Raw genomic sequence first — 17,025 nt, forward strand, 5'->3', positions numbered from 1 at the left:
ACTGGTCAGTCAGTCAGTCTCAACAGTTTGGTGTGCTAGCTATAAACCGAAGCGAAAAGGAATAAAGGAAACCGAATACAAGTGTGCTGCACATGTGAACCGTAGCCAACTGGTTGATGTAATGTACATCGCAGCGCGACACAACGCCTTGTGAATATCACAGGACAGCATATCTTTTATGTATTATGTACCTTTTATGTATATACATATACTACTATATCAGTAATAATTTTGCATTGTTACACGATAACTTTTTACGTATTACTAATGCCCGAATATAATTTTTGTTACACAGAGACAATTTAGTTTTTCAGTTTTAAAATAACAATAACTTACCTCCTCCTTTTAACATACATACATACATGTATGTATATATATGTAAAAAAGCCTTGACGCTTGGAGCGATCGTCTAACTTTTGTCACCCTCGATTTTAAGAAGAAAAGGAGAAGACATTTGAGGGTGCCATAAATTAAGCTGTTTCCCTTAGTGCATGATGGGCTAAACGGAACACAATGGTTTACCAAAAGCTTGCTCAATATACATGTGTACGTAGTCTAAAGTTAATAATTTACAGTAATTATGGTATTTTAAAGATTATATTGTTTTATTGTTAAAGATTCTATTAATTTTAATACTTTCAAGGTACAATATAAAATAAATATACATATAAAATATCTAAAATATACACAAATGTAAGTATACAAATTTTTAAAGAATTTTTAAATACCTTTCGCAAAACAAATTCTCAGACCTCTAATTAAAAACTTAGTACATCAATTCCCGCGAATGGAATCCACGAAACTAATAAATACATAACTTTTCTGACCTATCACTAAGTCTAAGCCAACTACAATAACCGGTGAATCAATTCAACCTTTCGTTTAATTTCGTTTGGGATCCTTTAATCTATCAAATAAACAAAGAGAAACTAAACGAGTCTCCTCGTTTGCAGATAAAATTATTGCAAGCGGCTAATCCCTAAGTAAACCTTTCCTTGATAGACGCCCCCGTATTCGTTCCCCTACTCCGGTATCGTTCTAAGAAACTTCGCTTTGCCCCTCAGCCTGTGTCAGCACCCTCGTCACGAGCCGACGAAGAAGGGACCTCATTCTACGTACGGCACTGGCCACTGTCGGAGGCTCTCCTTAACCGAGAAACACCGTGAGAGAGACGCGTCACCAGAGGCGTTCACAACGACTTTGTCTCTCGTCCATTCCTCATCTCATTGATCGGAACAGTGTATCGCGGGGATCGAGTGCACTCTGGATCATTGGCTTTTCAATCAGTTTACTTGTGTCGTTCGATTCTCGTTGTGGATCTATCGAGGCGTCTGCCAGCTCACAACACGAGGCACTCTCTCAAGGGAGATACACGATACACCGAGTTAGGTAAGACGTTTCTCGCAGTTTGTACCTGCTATTCTCATTTCTTCATTCGACGCTGCTTCGCTCTCGACCGTATCAGGATCGTTTACTTGTTTGTAAGCCTCATCATTTTAGAAATAACGGCTTACTGCTTTTTTTTTGTCAAGTAATGATGTATTAAAAATCTGACCGATACGAAAGAAAGCTTATGTGCATATATGTATGTAAATGCGTGTGTGTGGTTTTGATTAGACGCGGTTTAAAAATTGTGCGAATATTAGTTGTTGACATTGTCCTTCTAGAGAATTGCATGGAAGAATTTAACGTTTAACAATAGGTACCATTTAGGAATAAAAATATCGAATGACCAAAAATTGTTGATATGTAAAGTGTAAATTGATTTAGAAGTTAGCTTCAAATTTTAGAATTGCAGATTGAGAGTTTTGTAATTTTAAATTTAAGATATAGGTTTGATAAGAAGTAATTATTTATATGGAAATGTGTAAAACTTTTCGGAATAAGGAAGTTGGAATAAAATAAAGTACAGTAATATTTGAGTGTAGTATAGTAGAGATAGTATATTTTGAATATAATATAACAAAGACAATATTTGTGATATGCAATATTTGTGATTATTACATTCAATATAAAGTTGTCTTGAATGTAGGATACTTTTTTATATGGGAGATAATATATGTATTTTTTAATATATTGCTAAAATAATGAATTAGGACGATCTCAATTACATTGCTTAAAATATTCGAATCTGAAACATTAAAAAAAGAAGATATTCGTTCAACGTGAACATTTAACAACTTATCAGACGTTCCAGATCTACGAAAGCGTTTGGTCATTGAACTATGCGCGATAAACATTTACAAAACTGGAGTTCATTAGTAGTGATTCTTTTTATACGCCAATATTAAACAATCGAAAGACTAAAAAGTTATATATATATATATTATCGTTTATAAAAATGTGGTAATAGCTAATGTGATTCTCTGTATCGAAAGTGCTTCATTGACGATTCGAAATATGTATGGCAAACATCGTGATTCTTAATACACTGTAGATAAATCCTGCACTTATTTATTGCTCAAATTGTTTAATATACGAGCATTATGTTTGTTTACTAGGTTTATAAATTTATGTGAAAGCAACTAATATTATTGATATAAAACTGACGAAATTTGAATTCTAATTTTTTAGGAGACTCTTGTAACACAAAATACATATTGAAAATAAAATCTTACTGGTAAAATCTACACAAAAGTAAAATCTACAACCGAGGTGATTCATTACCTCTTCAAAAAAATAGTAAATATCAGATACTGGAAAGACTTATGCCTGACAGAAACACATTGTAAAATCTACAGCGTTCAAAGGAAATTTTCTCTATAGAATTCCAAGAAAATAAGAATTCCAAGATTTCAAATCTTTCTGGAATGGACTTACCTCGAGATAAGTTTGGTTATTCATCGAACTTCAAAGAAAAATTTCAGCTATGATCGCTTTTAGTATCATTTTGCCATTGTTGTTCAAAGACGAAATAAAATAATAAAATAATAAAATGTATTTTTAAAAAGCAAATGTTTTTTGTTTCCAGAATATAATGCCGATGGCTTAAATTCTGTTCGAGAAATTTAAACGATAGGGGGGAGGAGAAAATATGGCTCGAGCATTTTCTCAGGCAATTTTTGCAACACTATTACTTGCAATAATTATTGTGTCGGGTAAGTATTATTTAGTAATACGTTTAATTCAACACATATTTGCCGCAGTTATCATTAATTTTTTCGCATTTGTACTTATCGAGCATTATATCATTTGTATACATGACTTTAATAAAATTTTGTAAGATACAATAAGATTATAAGATAATAATTATTTCGAAAAAATTAGAATAAAAATTTTTGGTGTCAACTTAATATATTTGTAAAATTACAAAGTTTCCTTTCATAAAGATTGATTAAAGAAAATTGAAGCTTCCTAAAATTTACTTTGAATATTTCAATTGTCGATATGTGCTTCTGGTTGAACAAGAAGAAAAAAAAATTAGGTTAAAACAGTATAGTTGAAATTCGTCTTGATTTTAACATGCTATCCAGTTATTATTCTTAATGTGGCCTGGAAGACACTTTATCCACACGATTAGATAGCGATTCGACCCCTCGACCTGCCTTTCTTCTGAATTTCTCAAGTTTATTTCAGTCTCCAAAATCTAAGCGCTCTAGAAATCTCAAGTAATAATATCAAAAGGCGTTTAGCATCAATAGATCATTAAAAAATGTTCTTGTAAAGTATTTGCTCGTTTAAATGTTCCATTTTATCCCAACATTTACAATTTAAATATTTTAAGAAAATATGGGAAGATATCTAGTAGCATTTTATTTTCTTTAAAATTATAACTGTTATAGAACAAAATAATTTTACGGTAAAATATTCTATGCAAATTATATTGAAATATTTATGTATGATAACGTAAGAATTTAGAAAAAGTTAGAATTCTTGTTAGTGAATAACATAATATAATAGAGTTATCAGAAATTTAAAATCAATAAAACGTAATTTTTTATGAGTTTTGGAGAATTTTCATTCATTTTTAACGGTCTCTAGAGAAGCTACATCATAAACATCCGGTTGTTACTTGCGATAGCTTCAACCGGTAGTAGAACTCTACGTGATAACTGAATAATTCTATCTTCGTTTAAACTTTTCTCCGAAAAATCGTAGCTATTAATTTTCATCCTATATTTATTATCCATGTCCAGTGTCTCCAAAAAATGAACAGTATTCTTTAGATTTGTAGATTAAAAAAAAAAGTGTTAAAAGATTTCCTATATTTTTGAGGAAATTTTTAGTAAAAGAAATTCATGTTGATTATTTTATGTAAGATAGTCTGTGTTTATCGGTTTAAACGACGAATGATAAAACATGTAGAGAGATATTAAGTCTACAAAATGGTTTTTTAACCAGATCATTTCCGCTTTCAGATATCGCAGAGCCTCAATCTGGCAGGGAAAGGGTTATTCCAGCCAGAGGTGAGCTTCAATATCTTTTCGATTACTTTAAAATAATAAAAAAACAATAAAAAGAATCGGAAAACCGTGAATGCAACTCAATGATCAATATTTCATTTCAATTTGATAACATCAGCATTTCTGATATAAATTATAATACATATATAGTTTTTATATACACATATACAGGACATAATACATAGGAAATATTTTGAATCTCCAAAATATACATTAAAATAAAAGTTTCATTTTAAAGAATTTATATCAAAATAAAGTTTTAACAACTGTTAAGAAATTTATTGTAAAAATACATAGAATTAGATAGCAGTGAGCATTGGAGATAAAAGCGGGGTGTTATAGGATCAATCCAGAGAGGAGATATGTCACCTACGGAGGTGAGCGAAGATCGCCATTATTGGCCAAGGCAGATCATTCACAATCCAAGAGGTAGTCCGTTCTCGCTGGTTTCAAAAACTCACGTTATTCATTGTTTACAGACAATTAAAACCAGCATGATAGAGCTGCTCTATTATCGTTATAATGATAACGTTGCTTAATATATTGTCTACATGGAATGACATGTTCTATGATTAAACTATCACAGGTGTACATGATTAATATCGACAGTACTTCTTGTTGATTAAAATAATTTTTGCTACATCGTTCGAACGATCTAACATAGATCTTTCCTGTCTTATGCAAGTCGATGACTTACATTCACGTTTCATCTTTCGAAGCAGAAGGTCAAAAAGATTAGCGAGTAATCCTACATTTCTTTCCTCGTATCTTTTTAATTTGGTTGAGGTAATTATATCTGGAAACTATATTTTTGATCACTAACTTTTGGTATCTGGGAATCTTGTTAACCCAGTGTAAATAACAAACAGTCGATTAACGTAATTACCAATTGACGATGTAAGGATACTTGAACTGGCTGAAGGGGATGAAGATAAATTACTAAAATAATAGCTAACTCGATTCTTCTTTCGCGAAGAAATTTGTTAAAATTCGATTATGTTCTCTTTAGGCGCACAAATAAAGAGGAAGCATCCCTGCGAGCAGAGCTCGTGTTACCCCTCTACAGGAAATTTATTAATCGGTCGAAAAAATCGATTGGCCGCATCATCTACTTGCGGTCTTACAAAACCTGAAAGGTACTGCATCGTTTCGCATTTAAAGGAGCGGAAGAAGTGCTTCTTTTGCGACGCATCGTCGCCTAACAAGCAACATAACATCGAAAATGTAGTTACCGAGTAAGTAATCCATTAAATTATACGTTTATGTTTTACAATACTTCCTTTTTTTTTTACAAAAATATCTTTTATCACTTCTATTCAAACACTTATCTTGAATAAGAAAAATAAAATTTCTACTTTGGTGCTATTAATTATATTTATATCATTCTTACATAATGGCGTCGCAATTTTACTCGTTTAATCCAACAGTAAAAATTGGTGGCAAGCGGAAAATGGCGTGGAGAACGTAACGATACGCTTCGATCTGGAAGCAGAGTTCCATTTCACCCACAGCATCATCCGTTTCAAAACGTTTAGACCGGCGAAGATGTTGATTGAACGATCGTCCGATTTTGGTAAAACGTGGCAAGTGTATCGATACTTCGCGCACAACTGCGAAAAGTACTTCCCTGGAGTGTCTACGGAACAACCTCAGAGACTGACGGATGTTATCTGCGAGACGAGGTATTCCGCCGTGGCGCCATCGTCTGGAGGTGATGTTATCTTTAGGTATGTAAATAACGATAACCAGGGATCATTTAACTTCAATAGCACAACGCTGCGTTTAGATACGTTGCATGTAACTGACATTTCTAATGATTACATCTTTCAGTGATTAATTTACAGAGTATGTGTCTTGTAATTCGAGATATGATTTTATGTATATGATTATTTTGATGGAAAATAATTAAGAATCGTTATTGTATAAAGAAAGTGTGACAGATGAAAATGATTTTATGTTTACATTTTTTAAATTATGACAAATAATTTGGTTCTCAATGGATTAACACTTAGCTAACTGAATAGGGAGATCTCCCCTCTGTAAAATACATCGCTGCGTGACCGAACGGGGAGATCTCCCTTTTTGATTTTTGCAACGCGTTTTCTTCTTTTTTGTTATTATCAGTTATTGTTTACCTGGAAATGTTTCCAATTAATTGCGCCACTTTTTCTACTTTTATAAAGTACAGTGTATGATAAAATACACCAATTTAGTGCTGTTAAAATGAATTAAAAAGTTACACTATCAGTTATGACTAAATAAAGTTATAATCGAACAACACCACATTGTGAAAAAATATTAAAATGCATTATGAATTTTTAATTTCACGTTCAAGTCGTGTTATTTATCTTTAATCATCTTTAATGTTTTTAATTTTACCTATATTTTTTATACTTTTATTATATACTTTTGATTTTATGTTTTGTATAAACAATATGTGAAATCTCTAAATAATATCATTACCATAAAATATAATTGACCACTTAAATAATTTTTAGACTTCTTTGTTTTTTAAGTAGTGAACATTAGTCCTCGATACTTGGAAAAATGCGCGGTGGACAGCTTGTCCGAGCGCGATGAGTAACATATAGCTCATTGTGGCGCGCGCGGTTGGCTAAGTGTTAAACACAATTACTTTACTTATCTGAATAATAATTGAATAAATTTTTCATTGTTTCCAGAGTATTGCCTCAGAATTTGGAGATAGACAACCCCTACTCCAAGGAAGTGCAGAACCAACTGAAAATAACGAACCTTCGCATAAACATGACTAGGTTGCACACTCTAGGAGACGATCTTCTCGACGACCGCGCAGAAATTCGAGAGAAATATTACTATGCCATTCAAAACATAGTGATTCGCGGATCTTGTTCCTGTTACGGTCACGCGTCTAGATGTCTTCCGCTTCCTGGAGTTCCTGATGAGGAAAACATGGTGCACGGCAGATGCGAGTGTACTCATAATACTACGGGCTTGAATTGTGAAAAATGTCAAGACTTTTACAATGACCTTCCGTGGAAACCAGCTGTTGGAAAACAGACGAACGCTTGTAGACCTTGTATTTGTAACAATCACACGAACTCTTGCCATTTCGACGAAGCTGTTTATGAAAATTCTGGAAGAGTATCTGGCGGTGTTTGCGATGACTGTCAACACAATACTATGGGAAAGAACTGTGAACTCTGCAAACCATTCTTCTATCACGACGTGACTAAAGATATTACTCATCCTGAAGCATGTCTGCGTAAGTTGCTTATCTATTACTAGTATCAATCACATCTTTGGTAGATTTTGTTCCATTAGAAGACTTCGGATTTTTATACATCTATGGGAAATTTAAAGATAATCCGAATTTCTCTTCATAGTGTACTTCATGATAAATGGAATTTTAAACTTTCTTTTTTCTTATCTATTCGTAGCTTGTGACTGCGACCTAGGTGGTTCCTTGGACGACGGTATATGCGATTCGATAACCAATCCTCTCACCGGAGGCGAATCTGGCCGCTGTAACTGTAAAGCAAATGTCGAAGGTCGTCGTTGCGATCGTTGTAAAAATGGTTTCTGGAACTTCGATCCTGAAAATCCCGAGGGATGTCAAGGTATTGATTCGTAAACGGTTTAGCACAAATTTTTCTTTCACGATTTAGGATACGTTTGGTTAAATTTTTCTCCAGATTTTTCAAGCAGCAGATGATATAAATTTCCAAAATTAATAAAAGAAGTGAAAATAAATTGTTCTGTTTAGCTTGCACCTGCAACATCCTGGGTACCATCGACAATCGTGGATGTAATATGGTAACTGGCGAGTGTACTTGCAAGCGTTACGTTACTGCTCGCGATTGTAACCAATGTCTCCCAGAATATTGGGGACTTTCGGAAGATCCAGACGGTTGCAAGCCTTGCGATTGCGATCCTGGTGGTTCCTATGAGAATTCTTGCGACGTAGTCACTGGCCAGTGCCGCTGTAGACCTCACGTCAGCGGCAGAACTTGTAACCAACCTGAACAAAGCTACTACACTGGATCGTTAGACTTTCTCATTTACGAGGGTGAATTATCCAGAGCCAGCGATGTAATTATTCAATTTTTTTCTGGTTAAAAATAATTAAAAGGTCAACTTATAGATTGCCGAAATATAAAACACAATTTCTTCTTGCGAATATTTCTATAACTTTGTTTGTAATGTAATCTATTTTAGAATTGCCAAGTGGTGATAAGAGAGCCCTATCGCGACGGAAGGAATAGTACGTGGACCGGAACTGGCTTTATGAAAGCACTCGAAGGTTCAGTGTTGAATTTCACGATCGACGATATACGTAAAAGTTTGTGGTACGATATCATCGTACGATATGAGCCAGTTCAGGCTGGATCTTGGGAGAATGTTCAAATAATCATCGAGAGAGAAAGTCCAGTGGATCCGAATGGTCCTTGTGCCGAATGGAGACCCGAGTACGATCAACTATACGCGCAACTTCCCTTAAGATCGAGAAGCGTCGTTGTGCAACCATCCGTTTGTTTGGAAGCAGGGAAACGATACAATATTCTGTTACAATTCCGTAAATTCAATAATCACATGGACACACCGTCCGCGTCCATTTTGGTCGACTCTATCGTCCTGAGACCGAAAATAGACTCCATTCCTTTCTTTAAAACGCCTGTAGTTGGTGAACTTCGTCGACAGGAATACGAAATATATCATTGTAGTGATTTCTATAACGATTTTAACGCCATAACGAATAATATCCCGGACGTTTGCAAGAAGTATCAAAATAGTATCGGTTACTACGTTTATGACGGAGCACATTCTTGCGAGTGTAATCCGACTGGATCGCACAGTTTGCTGTGTGAAAATTACGGAGGCACGTGCCCTTGTAAACAAAACGTTGTTGGCAGGCGTTGCGATCGTTGCGCGCCTGGTACTTACGGATTTAGTCCGGAGGGTTGCATTCCCTGTGATTGCGACGGTGTAGGGGCGCTGGATAATTTTTGCGACATCGAAACAGGTCGATGCAAATGTCGACCAAATACTTATGGCAGAACTTGCGGTCAATGCGAACCTGGCTTCTGGAATTTCCCTCATTGTCAACGGTGCGAGTGTAATGGTCATGCTGAAAGTTGTGATTCCAAGACAGGCGCCTGTATAAATTGTCGGGACTACACGACCGGACACAATTGTGATAGATGCATCGAGACGTATTACGGTGATCCTAGGATCGGTGTGGATATTCCATGTAGAGCGTGTCCTTGTCCGGGTAAGTTAGATTAGATTAGTAATGAAATATAAATATATATATATATATATATACTATGTATAGATATAAAATTTTCATGGTATCTTGTCGGCTGTTTTGTATAGACCCTACATGCATAATGTTTATTTACTAAAGTGTTATTCATTCGCCAAATTTTCACAAATTTATAGGAACCATAGATTCTGGACATTCGTACGCCGAGAGTTGTTCTCTAGACCCGGTGACTCACGACGTGATTTGCGAATGTTTCGATGGATACACCGGTCCGCGTTGTGAAAGCTGCGCGGAGAACTATTTCGGTAATCCTGAAGTTCCCGGTGGTAGCTGTGAGTCCTGTAATTGCAACAATAACACGGACTTACGTCGACCTGGAAATTGCGATCCTGAAACTGGACGCTGTCTTCAATGTCTCTACAACACTGATGGAGCCAACTGTCAGATTTGCAAGGCAGGATTTTACGGAAATGCTCTGGAACAGGATTGCGAGGACTGCATGTGCGACGTTTTGGGTACAGATAGAAACGCTGGTCCTTGTGACCATCGAACTGGACAGTGTTCCTGCTTGCCTCACGTTATCGGTTTACTCTGCGATTCTTGTGAAGAGAATCATTGGAGAATCGCTAGTGGCCAAGGTTGCGATCCTTGCGAGTGTGACGCGGTTGGGAGCGTTTCCGACAGGTTCGTACGCCAATTTTTATTAAATATTTAAATATTTTCAAATAAATCTGCCTAAAAAAGTCGATTTTTAAAATGTACTTTCTACTATTTTTGTCGATAGATGTAACCCGTACGACGGTACTTGCGAGTGCAGACCAGGTTTCGGAGGAAGACGTTGTAACGAGTGCCAAACCAACTACTGGGGAAACCCTAATGTCGAATGTTATCCGTGTGATTGTGATTTAACCGGTTCTGCCAGTCAGCAGTGCGACAGAGAAACAGGAATGTGCGTCTGTCACAAGGGAATCGGTGGCGAAAAATGTGATCAGTGCGATCGTGGCTACTATGGAAATGCGCCTCAATGCAATCCTTGCGGAGAGTGTTTCGACAATTGGGACTTGACGCTGACTGGTTTGAGAAACAAGACGAATCTTGTGATCGAAGAGGCATCGAGAATTCAAAAGGTTGGAACGACCGGTGTCTACAGCCAAGAATTCGACGACATGGTTGAATCTCTGGATCAAGTCCAAGCACTGATCAGTAACGCTTCCATTAGAAGTCAAGATTTGGACGAATTAAATGACTTGGCTATAGATTTGAATAATAAGAAATTAGAATCCACCAAGAAATTAGAAGAAGTGAACAATCTTTTGGAGAATGTCAGTCAAAGAGTAAATCTAGGGGATGCTGCTCTTAAAAATTTGAAGAATAGAACGAACAACTTGCACCAAGCTGCTGCCGATCTCAAAGAAAATGCGACTAGATTGCAGGAAGAGAATGTCCTAGGCGCTCTTAACGTTACCCAGCAAATGGCGGAACAGTCTAGACAAGCGGAAAAAATGGCCAACGACACTAGCAACGTTCTGGCCGACGCTGAAAGATTCCGCAAACATACTGAGAGCTTGTTAGCTAAGAATCGTGCTTTCGTGATAGAGGCACAGGAGAGAAACCAGGAGTCATTGAATAAAATAAATGAGGAATTGAAGAACTTTGATGGAATTATGCCAGGATTAAATCTTGAAATGTGTGGAGATAACGTGACGGATTGCAGCAGCGTCTGTGGCGGCGCTGGCTGTGGTTTCTGTGGTGGACTGTCTTGCGACGCGGGTGCTGTGACAAAGGCTAATCAAGCTCTGGACGTAGCTAAGAAACAGGCTGCTGAGATCAAGAACCACAAGGACGAGGCTGAACAGTTACTTCGTAATGTAAGTTCTGACATATTTTTTCAATTTCATTTCATAAATTTGCTAAAACGAACTTTTTATTTCGAAGTTTTCTATGTTCCAAATTTTGTTTGTCCAGATGGTTCAAGTGAAACGCGATGCAACGGCAGCCAGGTCGAATGCTCAAGATGCCTTTAACCATGCCTTAAGAGCTCGTAATCTAACCGATACTTTGAGCAAAGATCTCGCTGACATAAACAAACGACTCCGTAACATCTTAGAGGAGGACCAACCCACACCAGCTATGGTCAGAGACTTGGCCAACGAAGTATTGGCTAAAAACATCAAACTAAAGCCCGACGAGATCAAAATATTAGCCGATCGTATTAAGAGTATCGTCGGTTCCTTGACCGATTCCGAGAAAATCCTCGCGGATACTAGGGACGACCTTCAGTTGGCCGAAAAGTTAAAGAACGATGCTGACAGAGCAAAAGAGGAAGCGATCGCGAAACAAAATCTAGCTAACAAAGTGGTAATTTTATTGAGTGATGCTCAGAGGGCTCAAGATCGAGCTCAAGCAGCGATCGATCAAGCTGAACGCGATGTCAAGAGATTCGAAAATGACTTGGAAGAGATAGCCGAGGTGACCAGGGGAGCTCAGATGCAGGCAAACAGCACCACTCAGACGGTCGACTCTTTGGACGCTCGCTTGAAACAATTACAAACGCAATCGGTCAGAAACGATTTTGTTTTGAATGAAGAAATTAGGGTCGAGGCGCGGAAGGTAGCTGATGAAGCGCAAAAGGTCGATGCTAAGACGAAGGAACTCGCTATGGAATACAGAAAAGCGGACGAAGCGTTGAATTCGAGGGCAAACAAGAGCAAAGGGAATATATTGAGGGCGAAGAAGCTCTTACAAAAAGCCTCCGAGTTGACAGCCGATACTTCAACGAAATTGAAGGACTTGGACGGTATGGAGAGTGTTTACAGAGATAACGAAAGAATGTTATCCGATTTGATGGCGGAGGTTGATTCTTTAAATGGAGAGATGGAGAAATATTTGGCGGAAATCGAACAAAAAGCCCAACGGTACAAGCACTGTACTCCTTGAGTGACTGTAATTAAAACGTAAAGAAATAACATATATTACTATGACCGAATCAATGTGAATATAAAGAAATAATATATAGAACATGGGTCACTTTAAAGAGAGGATCGTTAAATCTTAAACCGAGACTTATTTTTCCTAAAAATTATTCGGATTCTATAATAAATTATATTGATTCTAAAGAAACGAAGGAAATAATTTTTCCAGTGCCATAGTGGTAAACGAAGGGGCCATTTATTTGTTGACATATTACGTATTTTATACACGCATTCGTACGTAACTTTTCGAAAATCTAATAATGGAAAATCCTCTAAATCGTTTTTCAAATGACCGTAAAAAGTGCCAATAAACGAAAATCGAATTTTCTCATTGCATTTATTATCATGGACCAAACATTTTAAAATGAACCGGACACCGCATAAATCGTCTATTATTCGAGAAAAATGATTGAGCTAGTTAATATATAATAGAAATTAAAGTATCAATATCGATACCTGATTCACAATAAATGTTATTGTTCTATACATCTCAAGATAAGATTTGTACTTATATAAAATATGTTGCATTTATTACATACATTGCATTTGTAATAAGACACGGGCGCAATAGATAGATACAATTTTTATCAATATTTTGTAAATATATTATTACGCCTTTTCGCAAAACTGCATTTTTTCATTGATTACATATTTTTAATGAATATAATAGAATTTCGATAAATTATTGTAGAATATTAGGCAGTTGTATAAATGTGTTATGTTATGGAAGTCACGAGATTTGAAATGTACGAATAATACGTGTCGAGGAAGCTATTAAAAATACCAAAAAGAGAATTCCTCGATAAAAAAAGCATTACAGTTATTTATAAATCTATGTTTTAGAGTAACAACCGAACTATTGATATTGTCAGTAACGGCCATTATTGCATATCTGTTCTTGTTCGGGCGAGAAATGGAACAAAGCTTTAAATGAACCAAACGATTTTTAATTGTATTTAATGAATAGCTACGTTTGTACAACGAGAGAGAAGTACAGATTAAAAAAAAATAAATAATTTTGAAAAAACAATTTTTCATCTCATTTATTAAAAAGTTATATTTAACGTTATTTTGAATTTGTAAGAAAAACACAAAGAAAATCTTATCCGACGATAGCACGATAACATGAAACATCGTGGATTTCGACGTGATAACAATATTTGCTTAACGTATGGCTGTGTCGCTGTTAAAAGACGGAAGGACTTGCCGGAAACGTGGAACCGCGGTGATAAAATATTTTCGTTGTTAGGATTTTATTTTAAATAAAGATCCCGTGTTAAAATATGTACCTGGTATGTTCTGTATTATTTGAATTTACTCTATGTCGTAAACATATTATTAATCATACAGCATATTAAAGCAAAGCATTATTAGCATGAAAAATTATTTGATATATATCATAAGTAAACAAAAAATTTTTATTTGAAATATTTTTCATAAAATGAATTTAGCAACTTTGAATCTATCTTGTACTTATTGCTAGTTCTTCCTATAAGAGAAAATTAGGATAGGTTGTCAGGAAAGTTCCCAGCATATTTCAGTTCGGTCGATACATGTGTAACGACTCCTTTATAAAAATAGTATTTGTAGTTTATTATCGCAGAGTCTGGTTTCGATCTACACGTGCACCCCGCTGTTTCGTGCCCCTGTCAAAAATCTTGACATCGTGTCCCGTCTGTCTGCATTTGAACTTCCTCAATTCGCGTCGAATCTAACAGAGGTTCTCATTTAATCAATTTCCACATGATTTTACTATTCTTTTTATTTTTTAGAAGCTTAGAAACAATTAAATAAACGAATTAATAATTATAAACATATATCTGAAATTATTGCCATTTCGTCAGAAACAAAATGTAAAGAACGCACGCGTCAAGATAAAACTTTTATGACGATGAAAAAATTGGTTATGTTTTAAAAAGCACTTACATATCAACCGTCGAACTTCTCTTCTTGTAGATGAATCTTTTTCATTTATTATTTCGACGCACCTATTCGTGCTTAAGCCTTTTGGCTTTTAGAATCGACTTCAGACGCTGTAGTATTTTGTGAATAGACGGCACTGTTGAATTGAAATGGTGTATGGGCTCGTGGTACTATGCATAATGAGTTCATTCAGAACGCGCACCAGTGGTTGTCCGACATTACTATTAGAAACAGAATTTTGAAATTATAAACAACTTCAAGCAAGTACATATATTTAAAAAAATGATCATTTACGTACGCATGTCAAAATCGTTTAGTGGAAATTGATGAAAATGCGTAAGCTTGATTCGTGATACAGAGGAAAGTATCTCAGTCTAATGGTGACTCATCATTAACAAAGAGTTTTTCAATGCATAATTCACGACCTTTATCATTAATGCCTCGTGAAACTTATAAAACCGATTACTTTTATTGGACGAAGATTATGACTATCTGCAAATGCATATATATTAGTAAGCATTATGTACGGTCAGATTCTTAGTCTTTCCGGTCAGGATGTAAAGTATAAAGTTACAATCGGTTGCCGTAAATAAATCGTTAATTATATTTCGTAGGCAGTAAAATAACTTTCTTACAAGTATATATGGAAACTATTGTAAATATTAACATGGTCATTTTCGCTGTTGGTTATTTTATTCTGTTTCGTCCTAATATTTTTATCGTATTTATGTTATCGATATTTATATCTATATTTTATTGAATAATTGAGAAGTGCTAAATGGACACGGAAATTATAAAAATATTGGAACTGTATCGGTTTAACACGAATTATAAACGAAATTTATCATTTTTTCAAATAATTGTTTATTAAATTTACTCGTAGTGTATGATTCGAATATTGTTATAATACACTATTATAGTATGTATTCAAGTAAAATAGTAAAATTTCTATATTAAAGCTTAAAAGCACCACTGTTAATTGAGTAGAAAAAAATTAATCAGTATGAAAGTGTGAATGCATATAAGACGAGGCCTGCTTTTGGATGCTTTATCGTAGATAGCTTATCGGTAATAAATATAGACGACGGAATTCCGGCGTTTTTATACCAGCATTATCTATACATTTGCCTTAAATATTTGGAACACAACCAAAAAGTCGATAAGAAATAAATAATAAATCGATAAAAATCGATAATAAATGCAATTGACAAATTTTCAATGGTTTAGACACATATTTACGACATATAATTTATCCTAAGAGATATTTTCAGCGAAAAAGCCCTTTCGAATTAGTTACACAATTTCAATTCTATTCCCAAGAATATTTACCAATGATGTAAAACCTAGCTAGTTTATAGACGCAAAAACCTTCCTGTAATCATAAAACAACATGCTATGTAAATTGAAAATTATTTTCGAAAGGACGAAAGCGAAAATAACGAGATGAATTCGTTTTTTTCTCAAAGATGAAATATTGTCGTAACGATAGTGAAGGTTTGGGTAAAATGTCCATTGTATGCACAGTGTGATTACACGAACCTTTCGCCCTAAGTTTAAAAGTTTAGTCTTCGTTGTCCTGAAAACGGCTATAAGAATACTGTTTTTCTCACGGTGCATTCCTTTACTAGGCAGGTTACGTGAACCGGTCCAATCGGGGTTGGTTATGCAAAACAGCCTCGGTTTGGAAGGCGAGACGATTTTCTGGTATTTTCGTGTTATTTTGGAGAAAAGAACGAATTCGTATGGAATTTTCCTGACAAAGGAACGGAAGAAAACCATTGCATTAAAATGTATAGATGTTTAGGAAGACGAAAGAAATAAAAAGAATTAGTGGAATTAGTAGAATATTCTATAACAAAAAGGTATGAGACACGTGTCTAGCTTTAAGGTTTGGAAATAAATTCTATAGAATTTGATGTTAACGATTTATATTATGCATTCTTCAAGCTTTTATACTTTAAATGCGACAAGCCAAATCTTCCGTTTGTTATGGAAAAGCAATTTAAAAATTTGTTACGCTGTTAATCAGTCCTTATATTATTTTTTACATCGTTTTGAGATTAAATTGTATTTTTGCTACACATTAGTTTAATTAAATTTTCTATGTAGATTAACAAATGTAAAAATAGAAGAAAGGTAATAATAAAAATTGGGATAAAAAGAACAGATATGTATTTCTCTTAGTTTTTGCGAATTAACGATTCTCGGATTTAGGATCGACAGGCCAACGAGAATTTTCCAAGTTCACTTTTAATCACAGGGTAGAGAACCAGGTGAAACTTATAGAGGGGATGAAAGGGACGCCGAGGGTAAGTTTTGTTTGTTGGACCGTTCCTTTCGATTGTTAAGCTCTGGCTTTGTGCCGAGTCCGCCAACAGCTGGCCTCCGGGGTGGTAAGTTGTCTTTATAGCTATCTTTTAACATCAATGGGGAGTTAAGTTGTATTGAAATTTTTCATGAGAAAGTCGACGCATAATTATGT

At 35.2% G+C, this 17,025-nt stretch overlaps 1 protein-coding gene across 2 annotated transcripts; it reads left to right on the forward strand.

Annotated features, from left to right (window-relative positions):
* The first annotated feature begins 749 nt into the window (after positions 1-749).
* On the forward strand, positions 750-13,650 carry LOC122571921 (laminin subunit beta-1). 2 transcript variants are annotated; one of them, XM_043736265.1, is made up of 13 exons: positions 750-1,389; positions 2,972-3,098; positions 4,359-4,406; positions 4,746-4,832; positions 5,413-5,638; positions 5,831-6,130; positions 7,085-7,647; positions 7,823-8,002; positions 8,149-8,474; positions 8,601-9,654; positions 9,825-10,332; positions 10,433-11,516; positions 11,614-13,650. In XM_043736265.1, exons 2-13 carry the CDS (start codon positions 3,035-3,037, stop codon positions 12,583-12,585), a joined length of 5,412 nt encoding a protein of 1,803 aa, XP_043592200.1. In that variant the 5' UTR covers positions 750-1,389; positions 2,972-3,034; the 3' UTR covers positions 12,586-13,650. The 2 variants fall into 2 exon arrangements, with proteins under 2 accessions (XP_043592200.1, XP_043592210.1); XM_043736275.1 differs by lacking the exon at positions 4,746-4,832 and having other exon boundaries at positions 1,074-1,389.
* Positions 13,651-17,025: the final 3,375 nt, after the last annotated feature.

The sequence above is a fragment of the Bombus pyrosoma genome, linkage group LG2 (assembly GCF_014825855.1).
Source record: "Bombus pyrosoma isolate SC7728 linkage group LG2, ASM1482585v1, whole genome shotgun sequence".
Classification (NCBI taxonomy): Eukaryota; Metazoa; Arthropoda; class Insecta; order Hymenoptera; family Apidae; genus Bombus; species Bombus pyrosoma.

Excerpts from the sequence above, each read along its gene's own strand:
- LOC122571921 (XM_043736265.1), top strand. The coding sequence starts at position 3,035 with ATGGCTCGAGCATTTTCTCAGGCAATTTTTGCAACACTATTACTTGCA. Across the intron at positions 6,131-7,084 it reads GGAGGTGATGTTATCTTTAG|AGTATTGCCTCAGAATTTGG; the intron begins GTATGTAAATAA and ends CATTGTTTCCAG. Across the intron at positions 10,333-10,432 it reads GTTGGGAGCGTTTCCGACAG|ATGTAACCCGTACGACGGTA; the intron begins GTTCGTACGCCA and ends TTTTGTCGATAG.